Source organism: Lasioglossum baleicum, unplaced genomic scaffold, assembly GCF_051020765.1.
Source record: "Lasioglossum baleicum unplaced genomic scaffold, iyLasBale1 scaffold0038, whole genome shotgun sequence".
NCBI classification, from domain to species: Eukaryota; Metazoa; Arthropoda; class Insecta; order Hymenoptera; family Halictidae; genus Lasioglossum; species Lasioglossum baleicum.
In genome coordinates this window covers 477,458-494,265 of record NW_027469098.1, presented here as the reverse complement: position 1 = coordinate 494,265, position 16,808 = coordinate 477,458, and the positions used below count along the sequence as shown (strand labels likewise).

The 16,808-nt window shown below is 44.2% G+C and overlaps 2 protein-coding genes across 2 annotated transcripts; both read right to left on the bottom strand.

Annotated features, from left to right (window-relative positions):
- Window positions 1-384: 384 nt before the first annotated feature.
- On the bottom strand, window positions 385-3,540 carry LOC143219523 (uncharacterized). The gene is made up of 2 exons (XM_076445460.1): window positions 1,052-3,540; window positions 385-886 (listed from the first exon to the last, which is right to left on the bottom strand). The coding sequence occupies exons 1-2, from the start codon at window positions 2,396-2,398 to the stop codon at window positions 746-748; spliced, it is 1,488 nt and encodes a 495-aa protein (XP_076301575.1). The 5' UTR covers window positions 2,399-3,540; the 3' UTR covers window positions 385-745.
- LOC143219524 (uncharacterized) lies at window positions 2,659-5,414 on the bottom strand. Its single transcript, XM_076445461.1, has 3 exons — window positions 4,160-5,414; window positions 2,729-4,090; window positions 2,659-2,666 (listed from the first exon to the last, which is right to left on the bottom strand). The coding sequence occupies exons 1-3, from the start codon at window positions 5,412-5,414 to the stop codon at window positions 2,659-2,661; spliced, it is 2,625 nt and encodes an 874-aa protein (XP_076301576.1).
- Between the last annotated feature and the right edge of the window lie 11,394 nt (window positions 5,415-16,808).

The window sequence follows — 16,808 nt, the reverse complement described above, 5'->3', positions numbered from 1 at the left end:
GCATTTCCATGTGACGGGCCTGCGAGGGCAATGCCATCTCTTGGTTTACGAGAGCAGCAGTGCAGATGAACCGTATACATGCGAATTGTTTACTGTCCGAAATATACGTACACAAATCTTCGATATTAAGAATTGTGTATGGGTCGGCCGATGCACCCTTGGAAGCATGTTGTAAGAATTTAATGGTGTCCCTTTTCCGTAAATTTACGAGCTAGCGCGCATCCTTGAAACAAGATGGTCGAGGGTGAACGTGGATACTTGACCGAGATTAACGAACGCGAGGATTCTTTAGACTTTAGACTGTAGATATTTTATGACTGTGCATACAATCGACCCATATCGCGATTGGGTTGTTCCGAAGGTTGCAATACCTGTGGTGAATGCCGACTGTTTTTGGTCAGTTACGGTATATCAAATTATTTAATCTCTAACGGTTTCCTGGGCACGACAATGTTGCAGAACATTCGAGAATCGACTCTCCGTGTCTCTGATGTTTGGGGGGACGAGCGATTGCTAAAAACAAATACCGATCTTGCATCGTCGTGTCGCTGTTATAAGGAAAAACATTGTAAAGGGGGGGCTCGATCGTAATGTATTTTCGAGGGAAGACCCGTTAATAAATCGTTCGTTAGAAATCGAATATTTGCGAGGGACAACGATTCTTGAGACGGAACATGCTCCCCCTCGTTGATCGATTCGATCGATCAAATGTAATATGATATGAAGATAAGATGGACTCACATGACTACGTTGAGATAGCGGCACCGATTGGTCGTGCACTATCAGTTATGGGAAGAGGTGCTAATCTCTTGACATTTCGTTTGTACGTGCCGTTGATGGTACGAACGGTCACAGCACGCGTGACGCCGTCTGTTCCTGGGTGCACCTGTAATATTCGGCCCAGATGCCAACACAATGGCGGTAAGGTGTCGTCCTTCAATAAGACAACCGTTCCTGGTTGGATGTCATGAGACCCCTTGGTCCATGTGTGACGAACATTGAGTTGGTGTATGTATTCTTTGTGCCACCTGGTCCAGAAGTCTTGCTTTACCTTCTGTATATGTTGCCAGGTGGACAAGCGATTTGACGGCGTTTCGCTGAAATCAGTCTCGGTAATACACGTTAAGGAATCACCGATCAGGAAATGGCCAGGTGTTAAAGCGGAAATATCGTTCGGGTCTGACGAGAGTGGAGTCAGAGGACGCGAATTTAAAATAGCTTCGACCTCGATAACGAACGTATTGAATTGTTCATACGTGAACAATTCCTCGCCGACGACTCGCTTGACGTGATGCTTGAATGATTTTACGGCTGCTTCCCACAACCCGCCAAAATGTGGGGATAACGCAGGCATAAAGTGCCACGATATTGCCTTGGAGTTGAGGAAGTGGTTGAACTTCTCGTCTTTTGACAATGTTTGCTGAAGTTCCATCAGCTCGTGGTTGGCACCGACAAAATTTGTGCCGTTGTCCGAATATAGGTTTTTGCAAATACCTCTTCGTGCAATAAATCTTTTAAGCGCTGCCATAAAGGCTTCTGTGGTGAGATCGCCGACTATTTCTAAATGAACGGCCTTCGTCGCGAAGCAGACGAAGACGGCTACATATATTTTGACTCGAACTCTGTTTCGAAATTGCCGCTCCTTTATGTAGAATGGACCGCAATAATCAATTCCACTATTAACGAATGGGCGTCCTTCGGTGACACGGGCAGCAGGTAAATTACCCATGATATATTCAACTGTGGGAGGTTTTATACGGAAACATCTAATACAATGTCGCACTATTTGGCGCGTAGTGTTCTTTCCGTCGATTGGCCAGTATGATAATCGCACGTCGTATAAAGTCGCAGTGATTCCAGCATGATGATTCCGTTGATGTGAATCGCGAATTATGAGTTTAGTAATGTGATGACTTCGAGGTAGAAGTATCGGATGCCGTTGTTCGAACGGTAGCGTGGAATTTTGCAGTCGACCTCCTACGCGCAATATTCCCTGTTCGTCGAGGAATGGAGTTAGCGGTTGTAATTTGCTCGTGTTAGATAGATGACCAGTTTTCAAATCATGTATATCACGAGCGAAAGTGACGGATTGAAGTAATTTTATGATTTGTCTGTTCGCGTGCTGTATCTCTTCAATGGACAATGGCCCGATAGTCCGACGACTCGTTCGGAAACGTAAACAATAAGCGACGATTCGCCTGAGTTTTTGAATACACGAGTATCGCTGAAGGATTTCGTCGGTTTGGATTATCGACCCGACCAAACATGTAACCGTTCGTACTTCCGGTAGCTCATCGCATATGGTGAATCTTGCGGATGGCCACTTCGCTTGTTCCTGAGCAAGCCATTCGGGACCATACCGCCAGAGACGATTGTTGTTAAATTCTGCTGTGGTCATTCCTCGCGAAATGAGATCAGCTGGGTTGTCTGCGGAACGTACATATCGCCACGACTGTATTTCTGTTTTTCGTTGGATTTTGGCCACGCGATTCGCGACGAATGTCTTCAAGGTAGAAGGTTGCTTGCGCAACCAACTTAAAACTATCGTCGAATCGGTCCAGAATACTGATTTATCGATGTTGTGAGTCAACGCACTCCGCACGGTTTGCGATAGCGTGGCTAGCAAGGCGGCGCCGCACAACTCTAAACGAGCTAGGGTTATTTGACTGAGGGGTGCGACACGTGATTTGGCGTTGTAATGATCGCGCTTCTGTGATTGAATCGGTACCGGTCAATAGATCGTCGACATATAAATCTTGTTTGATACGTGCTGCGGCTTCCGGGAAATCGCGTTCTTCGTCGTTTGCTAATTGATGTAAACATCGGATGGCTAGATATGGTGCTGGAGCGAGTCCGAACGTAGCGGTTGTCAATTCGTAGGTTTTGATGTCCTCGTTCGGGTCTCGCCATAGTATTCTTTGAAAAGCGCGGTCTTCGGGTCGAACTAGAAATTGGCGATACATTTTCTCGATATCGGCCGTTATCACGTATGCGTGCATTCTGAATCTTAATAAGAGTGAAAAAATATCATCTTGTAGAGTGGGACCGATTCGGAGTGTATCATTTAAGGATATGTTCGTATTTGTCTTAGCGGAACCGTCGAAAACTATGCGGATTTTTGTGGTTGAGCTCGTTGGTTTGAAGACGGCATGATGCGGCAGATAAAATCCGGGCGTTTGAATGGTTGTGACTTGCTTCATGTGTCCGAGGACGCGGTATTCGTCTATTACTTCTGTGTATTTTTTTTTAAATTCTGGATCGCGTTCCAGTTTTCGTTCGAGGGCTAAGAACCGATTCAGAGCGCGTGAACGAGACTCCCCGAGTTGGGTTTGCTTTTCGTTGAAAGGTAACGCTACCATATACCGACCGGAATCATCGCGCGTTACGGTGGCCGCGAAATGATTCTCGCAGGCTTGATCCTCGATTGACCGAACTCGCTCGATAGTTCCTTCTTCTATTTCCCAGAACTTCCCTAAATCGAACTGTACGTTTTGGGTAAATGTCTTGCGGCTCGATCGCGACGCTGAAAGGAGATCGCCTCCTATAATCCATCCGAACTGAGTTTTTTGAAGTATGAGATCAACGTTGTTTCGATTTGACAAATTGATTTGTCCGATACTAAGACAGGATAATGTAGGCCCAGTGCCGAGTAGCATATCGATTTTTCCCGGACGATGGAATTCGGGATCGGCTAGACGGAGATTAGTCGGTATACGAATGTCTGTTCTGTCGATCTGATTATCGGGTAATGTTTCTGCTATGCGTGGGATGATGCAAAATGTTAACGTCCTCTGATAATTTGTCAATCTCGATTTTATCGTGGCGGTCATGAGATTGCTAGTAGTCGTGTTGAGTTGGTTCAACGCTTCGATGACGGCGGTTTGTCGAGTAGTTGGTAGTTGTAACCGGTTCGCTAGCTCATCTGTGATAAGATTCGCGTTGGAACAGGGGTCAACCAACGTGCGACACGGAATCAGGTTTCGATCGCGATCCAAAACGTGAATGATCGCGGTTGTTAATAGACCGTTTGTTGTTTTGTTCGACAAAAACGAGTGATTGTTAGACAAGAGCCGGTTCGCGTTTTCGGAGACTAGTCATGTTTCTTTGTCAGGAATCGTCGGTCTCTGTTCTCTATGCAATCTGGTATTGTGTCTCTTACCACAAATGCGACACCGATCCTTTATGCATTTGTCAAGAGTGTGACCTGCTAGTAAACAATTCGAGCATAGATTTGCTGCCGTAGTCGCTGCCCATCGTTCATCGATGGTCATGTTCCCAAATGTAGGACACGCAAATAATTTGTGTGTCGAAGAATTGCAGATCTGGCATGCTTGAACGTTGGTTGTCGTTGTGAATGTTCGTTTATTCGGTCTCGGAGACGCCGATGTTCCTTTCGATATTGTCGCGAACGTTCGTTTCGGGGCTCGCGGTCGAAGATTTGCCGACGGTCGACTAATTTCTGGCAACGCTTTCCTGTATTGTTTCGTATTTGCCGGTGCGGCGCGAAAATTGCCTTGATGTGAAGCATTGCGAAGATGTTTGAACATGTCTGATGCGAGAGGCATGCCGGTATCTACAAGGGTTTGTTCCCAATTTCTGCGCGTTTCGTCGTCCATTCGATTGATAGCGATAACCGTGATTAGATCGCTCGCGATGTTTTCCCAGGATCTACCGAGCGATTGCAACGAGCGGATGTGCGATTGCATATAATTTATCAGGTTATTTATTTCGGCTGGTGAACCGTTGAGCATAGCAGGTGTCTCGAGTAACAATGTGGTATGACGTAGAATGAGCGCGCGTTGATTGTCGTACGTTTCTAATAATTGAGCCCACGCGGCCTTATAATTCTCCTCGCTCATTGTGAACGATTCAATGGCCTCTTCGGCTTGTTCTGTTACCGATAGCCTGAGATAATTGAAACGTTGGATATCGGTGAGTCCTTGGTGACCCTGGATCAAGCTCAAGAATGCGTCCTTGAAAGGCAACCATTTCTCGAGCCGTCCATCGAAACGCGGAAGACGAATTTTGGGTAAATGCACCCCGGTGATGCTGGTAGATGTGGATGGAGCTGGTGAATCAATCGCGGTTCTAGTCGATTGGCTCTGTGCCGTCGGCGATTCATCGAGTATTTGTATCGCGGTGGCTAGCGCATTGTAATACGAATCTCTCACGGCCTTTCGTTCAATTTGTAACTGTTCGAAGTTTTCATGATGACCTAGCTCGTCTTGGGCGTCGTTGAACGCGTCGAATTGTTTCCTGAGTTGTTCTACCCGTTCTCGAAGTATTGTACGCGCGGTCGCGGACTCTTGATATTTCAATAATTCGTTAGAAAAGTCTGTTAGATCCGACTTGAAAACGCGTTGTTTAACCTTGAGGGCGTTAATACGCTGGCTTAACTTGCTCGTGTTTGCCATTTTACGAATGTCTCGATGGGGGTGGCCAATAAACGATCCTGATCGGAAAATTCAAAAACGTGCCTACCTTGAGCTGATACGGTTGATTGCTATCGCTGGCGGTTGCTCAACGTTGTCGGCTGATCGTGGCTGCTCTCTGCGTAAGCTGGTCAACGTTGTCGGTTGATCGTGGACGCAATTCTCTCAATGATTGATGATTTCCACCTTGAATTGTCCTTGCACTCACTGTACACTCACAAGGTCACCGATCCGGCTCGAAGGACCAAAATGTTTTGTCGCGACCGTCGTGTCCGCGAGTCTATCGTTTGGTTGTCCGCCGAATTAACTTTGGACAACTATTTCAATTTATCGGATCGGATTGGATGGAATGAAGGAAATGTAAAAAATGAAAGAATTGCGTTTCGTCCTAGACTTGCCGGAGGACTCGTCAGTAAGGCTGTGCCGACAAGTCTTGCCTTATACGCGCGCAGATCAAACCGTGTTGATCTGTATTACTTCGCTTGCACGATATCGGTAGCAAGAAGTGTAACGCTCGTACGCGTGCAGATCAAACCGTGTTGATCTGTATTACTTCGCTTGCACGATATCGGTAGCAAGAAGTGTAACGCTCGGTTGGGTGGTTAGTGTCACTCGTTCGAAGGATCGTAACGAACTGAGAGTGAACTCGACTTCCATCCAACACGAGTTTTTTGAGAAGCGCCTCGTGGATGAGAGGTTGGCTTTGGAGTAGGGAAAAGAATGAATCATCTTTTGTTCTAATGGTAAGCAACCTGGTTGGTGCTGTCGATCTTTCGCTTCCAATCAGGACATCGATCACTCTTTACACTTTCTTTCGATTGGTCGATTGGAAAGAAGAGTAGGAGTATGCCCGAGTTGGAGAACGAGAGGTTTTCGATTGTTTATGAACATGCAGCATTTCCATGTGACGGGCCTGCGAGGGCAATGCCATCTCTTGGTTTACGAGAGCAGCAGTGCAGATGAACCGTATACATGCGAATTGTTTACTGTCCGAAATATACGTACACAAATCTTCGATATTAAGAATTGTGTATGGGTCGGCCGATGCACCCTTGGAAGCATGTTGTAAGAATTTAATGGTGTCCCTTTTCCGTAGATTTACGAGCTAGCGCGCATCCTTGAAACAAGATGGTCGAGGGTGAACGTGGATACTTGACCGAGATTAACGAACGCGAGGATTCTTTAGACTTTAGACTGTAGATATTTTATGACTGTGCATACAATCGACCCATATCGCGATTGGGTTGTTCCGAAGGTTGCAATACCTGTGGTGAATGCCGACTGTTTTTGGTCAGTTACGGTATATCAAATTATTTAATCTCTAACGGTTTCCTGGGCACGACAATGTTGCAGAACATTCGAGAATCGACTCTCCGTGTCTCTGATGTTTGGGGGGACGAGCGATTGCTAAAAACAAATACCGATCTTGCATCGTCGTGTCGCTGTTATAAGGAAAAACATTGTAAAGGGGGGGCTCGATCGTAATGTATTTTCGAGGGAAGACCCGTTAATAAATCGTTCGTTAGAAATCGAATATTTGCGAGGGACAACGATTCTTGAGACGGAACATAACGCATTACGCATAACGCATAACGCTCAATGAAAAAGTCATAACGCATAACGCATAACGCATAACGCATAACGCATAACGCATAACGCATAACGCATAACGCATAACGCATAACGCATAACGCATAACGCATAACGCATAACGCATAACGCATAACGCATAACGCATAACGCATAACGCATAACGCATAACGCATAACGCATAACGCATAACGCATAACGCATAACGGATAACGCATGACGCATAACGCATAACGCATAACGCGTAACGCATAACGCGTAACGCATAACGGATAACGCATAACGCATAACGCATAACGCATAACGCATAACGCATAACGCATAACGCATAACGCATAACGCATAACGCATAACGCATAACGCATAACGCATAACGCATAACGCATAACGCATAACGCATAACGCATAACGCATAACGCATAACGCATAACGCATAACGCATAACGCATAACGCATAACGCATAACGCATAACGCATAACGCATAACGCATAACGCATGACGCATAACGCATAACGCATAACGCATAACGCATAACGCATAACGCATAACGAATAACGCATAACGCATAACGCATAACGCATAACGCATAACGCATAACGCATAACGCATAACGCATAACGCATAACGCATGACGCATGACGCATGACGCATAACGCATAACGCATAACGCATAACGCATAACGCATAACGCATAACGCATAACGCATAACGCATAACGCATAACGCATAACGAATAACGCATATCGCATAACGTATAACGCTTAACGCATAACGCATAACGCATAACGCATAACGCGTAACGCATAACGGATAACCCACAACGCATAACGCATAAAGCATAGTCCATAACGCATAACGCATGACACATTACTCATAACGCATTACGCATAACGCATAACGCATAATGCATAACGCATTACGCATAACGCATAACGCTCAATGAAAAAGTCATAACGCATAACGCATATCGCATAACCCGTAAAGCACAACGCATAACACATAACGCATAACGCATAACGCATAACGCATAACGCATAACGCATAACGCATAACGCATAACGCATAACGCATAACGCATAACGCATAACGCTTAACGCATAACGCATAACGCATAACGCATAACGCATAACGCATATCGCATAACGGATAACGCATGACGCATAACGCATAACGCATAACGCATAACGCATAACGCGTAACGCATAACGGATAACGCATAACGCATAACGCATAACGCATAACGCATAACGCATAACGCATAATGCATAACGCATAACGCATAACGCATAACGCATAACGCATAACGCATAACGCATAACGCATAACGCATAACGCATAACGCATAACGCATAACGCATAACGCATAACGCATAACGCATAACGCATAACGCATAACGCATAACGCATAACGCATAACGCATAACGCATAACGCATAACGCATAACGCATAACGCATAACGCATAACGCATAACGCATAACGCATAACGCATAACGCATAACGCATAACGCATAACGCATAACGCATAACGCATAACGCATAACGCATAACGCATAACGCATAACGCATAACGCATAACGCATAACGCATAACGCATAACGCATAACGCATAACGCATAACGCATAACGCATAACGCATAACGCATAACGCATAACGCATAACGCATAACGCATAACGCATAACGCATAACGCATAACGCATAACGCATAACGCATAACGCATAACGCATAACGCATAACGCATAACGCATAACGCATAACGCATAACGCATAACGCATAACGAATAACGCATAACGCATAACGCATAACGCATAACGCATAACGCATAACGCATAACGCATAACGCATAACGCATGACGCATGACGCATAACGCATAACGCACAACGCATAACGCATAACGCATAACGCATAACGCATAACGCATAACGCATAACGCATAACGAATAACGCATATCGCATAACGTATAACGCTTAACGCATAACGCATAACGCATAACGCATAACGCGTAACGCATAACGGATAACCCACAACGCATAACGCATAAAGCATAGTCCATAACGCATAACGCATGACACATTACTCATAACGCATTACGCATAACGCATAACGCATAATGCATAACGCATTACGCATAACGCATAACGCTCAATGAAAAAGTCATAACGCATAACGCATATCGCATAACCCGTAAAGCACAACGCATAACACATAACGCATAACGCATAACGTATAACGCATAACGCATAACGCATAACGCATAACGCATAACGCATAACGCATAACGCATAACGCTTAACGCATAACGCATAACGCATAACGCATAACGCATAACGCATATCGCATAACGGATAACGCATGACGCATAACGCATAACGCATAACGCATAACGCATAACGCGTAACGCATAACGGATAACGCATAACGCATAACGCATAACGCATAACGCATAACGCATAACGCATAATGCATAACGCATAACGCATAACGCATAACGCATAACGCATAACGCATAACGCATAACGCATAACGCATAACGCATAACGCATAACGCATAACGCATAACGCATAACGCATAACGCATAACGCATAACGCATAACGCATAACGCATAACGCATAACGCATAACGGATAACGCATGACGCATAACGCATAACGCATAACGCATAACGCGTAACGCGTAACGCATAACGGATAACGCATAACGGATAACGCATAACGCAAAACGCATAACGCATAACGCATAACGCATAACGCATAACGCATAACGCATAACGCATAACGCATAACGCATAACGCATAACGCATAACGCATAACGCATAACGCATAACGCATAACGCATAACGCATAACGCATAACGCATAACGCATAACGCATAACGCATAACGCATAACGCATAACGCATAACGCATAACGCATAACGCATAACGCATAACGCATGACGCATGACGCATAACGCATAACGCGTAACGCATAACGGATAACGCATAACGGATAACGCATAACGCATAACGCATAACGCATAACGGATAACGCATGACGCATAACGGATAACCCATAACGCATAACGCATAACGCATGACGCATGACGCATGACGCATAACGCATAACGCATAACGCATAACGCATAACGCATAACGCATAACGCATAACGCATAACGCATAACGCATAACGCATAACGCATAACGAATAACGCATATCGCATAACGTATAACGCTTAACGCATAACGCATAACGCATAACGCATAACGCATAACGCGTAACGCATAACGGATAACGCATAACGGATAACGCATAACGCATAACGCATAACGCATAACGGATAACGCATGACGCATAACGGATAACCCATAACGCATAACGCATAAAGCATAACGCATAACGAATAACGCATATCGCATAACGTATAACGCTTAACGCATAACGCATAACGCATAACGCATAACGCATAACGCGTAACGCATAACGGATAACGCATAACGGATAACGCATAACGGATAACGCATAACGCATAACGCATAACGCATAACGGATAACGCATGACGCATAACGGATAACCCATAACGCATAACGCATAAAGCATAACGCATAACGAATAACGCATATCGCATAACGTATAACGCTTAACGCATAACGCATAACGCATAACGCATAACGCATAACGCATAACGCATAACGCATAACGCATAACGCATAACGCATAACGCATAACGCATAACGCATAACGCATAACGCATAACGCATAACGAATAACGCATATCGCATAACGTATAACGCTTAACGCATAACGCATAACGCATAACGCATAACGCATAACGCATAACGCGTAACGCATAACGGATAACGCATAACGGATAACGCATAACGCATAACGCATAACGCATAACGGATAACGCATGACGCATAACGGATAACCCATAACGCATAACGCATAAAGCATAGTCCATAACGCATAACGCATGACACATTACTCATAACGCATAACGCATAACGCATAACGCATAACGCATAACGCATAACGCATAACGCATAACGCATAACGCATAACGCATAACGCATAACGCATAACGCATAACGCATAACGCATAACGCATAACGCATAACGCATAACGCATAACGCATAACGCATAACGCATAACGCATAACGCATAACGCATAACGCATAACGCATAACGCATAACGCATAACGCATAACGCATAACGCATAACGCATAACGCATAACGCATAACGCATAACGCATAACGCATAACGCATAACGCATAACGCATAACGCATAACGCATAACGCATAACGCATAACGCATAACGCATAACGCATAACGCATAACGCATAACGCATAACGCATAACGCATAACGCATAACGCATAACGCATAACGCATAACGCATAACGCATAACGCATAACGCATAACGCATAACGCATAACGCATAACGCATAACGCATAACGCATAACGCATAACGCATAACGCATAACGCATAACGCATAACGCATAACGCATAACGCATAACGCATAACGCATAACGCATAACGCATAACGCATAACGCATAACGCATAACGCATAACGCATAACGCATAACGCATAACGCATAACGCATAACGCATAACGCATAACGCATAACGCATAACGCATAACGAATAACGCATAACGCATAACGCATAACGCATAACGCATAACGCATAACGCATAACGCATAACGCATAACGCATAACGCATAACGCATAACGCATAACGCATAACGCATAACGCATAACGCATAACGCATAACGCATAACGCATAACGCATAACGCATAACGCATAACGCATAACGCATAACGCATAACGCATAACGCATAACGCATAACGCATAACGCATAACGCATAACGCATAACGCATAACGCATAACGCATAACGCATAACGCATAACGCATAACGCATAACGCATAACGCATAACGCATAACGCATAACGAATAACGCATAACGCATAACGCATAACGCATAACGCATAACGCATAACGCATAACGCATAACGCATAACGCATAACGCATAACGCATAACGCATAACGCATAACGCATAACGCATAACGCATAACGCATAACGCATAACGAATAACGCATATCGCATAACGTATAACGCTTAACGCATAACGCATAACGCGTAACGCATAACGCGTAACGCATAACGGATAACGCATAACGGATAACGCATAAGGCATAACGCATAACGAATAACGCATGACGCATAACGGATAACCCATAACGCATAACGCATAAAGCATAGTCCATAACGCATAACGCATGACACATTACTCATAACGCATTACGCATAACGCATAACGCATAATGCATAACGCATTACGCATAACGCATAACGCTCAATGAAAAAGTCATAACGCATAACGCATATAGCATAACCCGTAAAGCACAACGCATAACACATAACGCATAACGCATAACGCATAACGCATAACGCATAACGCATAACGGATAACGCATAATGCATAACGCATAATGCATAACGCATAACGCTTAACGCTTAACGAATAACGCATAACGCATAACGCATAACGCATAACGCATAACGCATAACGCATAACGCATAACGCATAACGCATAACGCATAACGCATAACGCATAACGAATGACGCATATCGCATAACGCATAACGCATAACGCATAACGAATGACGCATATCGCATAACGCATAACGCATAACGCTTAACGCATAACGGATAACGCATGACGCATAACGCATAACGCATAACGCATAACGCTTAACGCATGACGCATATCGCATAACGCATAACGCATAACGCATAGCGCATAACGCATAACGCATAACGCATAACGCATAACCCATAACGCATAACGCATAACGCATAACGCATAACCCATAACGCATAACGCATAACGCATAACGCATATCGCATAACGCATAACGCATAACGCATAACGCATAACGCATAACGCATAACGCATAACGCATAACGCATAACGCATAACGCATAACGCATAACGCATAACGCTTAACGAATAACGCATAACGCATAACGCATAACGCATAACGCATAACCCATAACGCATAACGCATAACGCATAACGCATAACGCATAACGCATAACGCTTAACGAATAACGCATAACGCATAACGCATAACGCATAACGCATAACGCATAACGCATAACGAATGACGCATATCGCATAACGCATAACGCATAACGCTTAACGAATAACGCATAACGCATGACGCATATCGCATAACGCATAACGCATAACGCATAACGCATAACGCATAGCGCATAACGCATAACGCATAACGCATAACGCATAACGCATAACGCATAACGCATAACGCATAACGCATAACGCATAACGCATAACGCATAACGCATAACGCATAACGCATATCGCATAACGCATAACGCATAACGCATAACGCATAACGCATAACGCATAACGCATAACGCATAACGCATAACGCATAACGCATAACGCATAACGCATAACGCATAACGCATAACGCATAACGCATAACGCATAACGCATAACGCATAACGCATAACGCTTAACGCATGACGCATATCGCATATCGCATAACGCATAACGCATAACGCATAGCGCATAACGCATAACGCATAACGCATAACGCATAACCCATAACGCATAACGCATAACGCATAACCCATAACGCATAACGCATAACGCATAACGCATAACGCATAACGCATAACGCATAACGCATAACGCTTAACGAATAACGCATAACGCATAACGCATAACGCATAACGCATAACGCATAACGCATAACCCATAACGCATAACGCATAACGCATAACGCATAACGCATAACGCATAACGCTTAACGAATAACGCATAACGCATAACGCATAACGCATAACGAATGACGCATAACGCTTAACGAATAACGCATAACGCATAACGCATAACGCATAACGCATAACGGATAACGCATAACGAATGACGCATATCGCATAACGCATAACGCATAACGCATAACGCATAACGAATGACGCATATCTCTTAACGCATAACGCTTAACGAATAACGCATAACGCATAACGCATAACGCATAACGCATAACGGATAACGCATAACGGATAACGCATGACGCATAACGCATAACGCATAACGCATGACGCTTAACGCAGGACGCATATCGCATAACGCATAACGCATAACGGATAACGCATAACGGATAACGCATGACGCATAACGCATAACGCATAACGCATAACGCTTAACGCATGACGCATATCGCATAACGCATAACGCATAAAGCATAACGCATAGCGCATAACGCATAACGCATAACGCATAACGCATAACGCATAACGCATAACGCATAACGCATAACGCATAACGCATAACGCATAACGCATAACGCATAACGCATAACGCATAACGCATAACGAATGACGCATATCGCATAACGCATAACGCATAACGCTTAACGAATAACGCATAACGCATGACGCATATCGCATAACGCATAACGCATAACGCATAACGCATAGCGCGTAACGCATAACGCATAACGCATAACGCATAACGCATAACGCATAACGCATAACGCATAACGCATAACGCATAACGCATAACGCATAACGCATAACGCATAACGCATAACGCATAACGCATAACGCATAACGCATAACGCATAACGCATAACGCATAACGCATAACGCATAACGCATAACGCATAACGCATAACGCATAACGCATAACGCATAACGCATAACGCATAACGCATAACGCATAACGCATAACGCATAACGCATAACGCATAACGCATAACGCATAACGCATAACGCATAACGCATAACGCATAACGCATAACGCATAACGCATAACGCATAACGCATAACGCATAACGCATAACGCATAACGCATAACGCATAACGCATAACGCATAACGCATAACGCATAACGCATAACGCATAACGCATAACGCATAACGCATAACGCATAACGCATAACGCTTAACGCATGACGCATATCGCATAACGCATAACGCATAACGCATAGCGCATAGCGCATAACGCATAACGCATAACGCATAACGCATAACCCATAACGCATAACGCATAACGCATAACCCATAACGCATAACGCATAACGCATAACGCATAACGCATAACGCATAACGCATAACGCATAACGCATAACGCTTAACGAATAACGCATAACGCATAACGCATAACGCATAACGCATAACGCATAACGCATAACGCATAACCCATAACGCATAACGCATAACGCATAACGCATAACGCATAACGCATAACGCTTAACGAATAACGCATAACGCATAACGCATAACGCATAACGCATAACGCATAACGAATGACGCATAACGCTTAACGAATAACGCATAACGCATAACGCATAACGCATAACGCATAACGGATAACGCATAACGAATGACGCATATCGCATAACGCATAACGCATAACGCATAACGAATGACGCATATCTCTTAACGCATAACGCTTAACGAATAACGCATAACGCATAACGCATAACGCATAACGGATAACGCATAACGGATAACGCATGACGCATAACGCATAACGCATAACGCATGACACTTAACGCAGGACGCATATCGCATAACGCATAACGCATAACGCATAACGGATAACGCATAACGGATAACGCATGACGCATAACGCATAACGCATAACGCATAACGCTTAACGCATGACGCATATCGCATAACGCATAACGCATAACGCATAACGCATAGCGCATAACGCATAACGCATAACGCATAACGCATAACGCATAACGCATAACGCTTAACGAATAACGCATAACGCATAACGCATAACGCATAACGCATAACGCATAACGCATAACGCATAACGCATAACGCTTAACGAATAACGCATAACGCATAACGCATAACGCATAACGCATAACGCATAACGCATAACGAATGACGCATATCGCATAACGCATAACGCATAACGCTTAACGAATAACGCATAACGCATAACGCATAACGCATAACGCATAACGCATAACGCATAACGCATAACGCATAACGCATAACGCATAACGCATAACGCATAACGCATAACGCATAACGCATAACGCATAACGCATAACGCATAACGCATAACGCATAACGCATAACGCATAACGCATAACGCTTAACGCATGACGCATATCGCATATCGCATAACGCATAACGCATAACGCATAGCGCATAACGCATAACGCATAACGCATAACGCATAACCCATAACGCATAACGCATAACGCATAACCCATAACGCATAACGCATAACGCATAACGCATAACGCATAACGCATAACGCATAACGCATAACGCATAACGCATAACGCATAACGCTTAACGAATAACGCATAACGCATAACGCATAACGCATAACGCATAACGCATAACGCATAACCCATAACGCATAACGCATAACGCATAACGCATAACGCATAACGCATAACGCATAACGCTTAACGAATAACGCATAACGCATAACGCATAACGCATAACGCATAACGCATAACGAATGACGCATAACGCTTAACGAATAACGCATAACGCATAACGCATAACGCATAACGCATAACGCATAACGCATAACGCATAACGGATAACGCATAACGAATGACGCATATCGCATAACGCATAACGCATAACGCATAACGAATGACGCATATCTCTTAACGCATAACGCTTAACGAATAACGCATAACGCATAACGCATAACGCATAACGCATAACGGATAACGCATAACGGATAACGCATGACGCA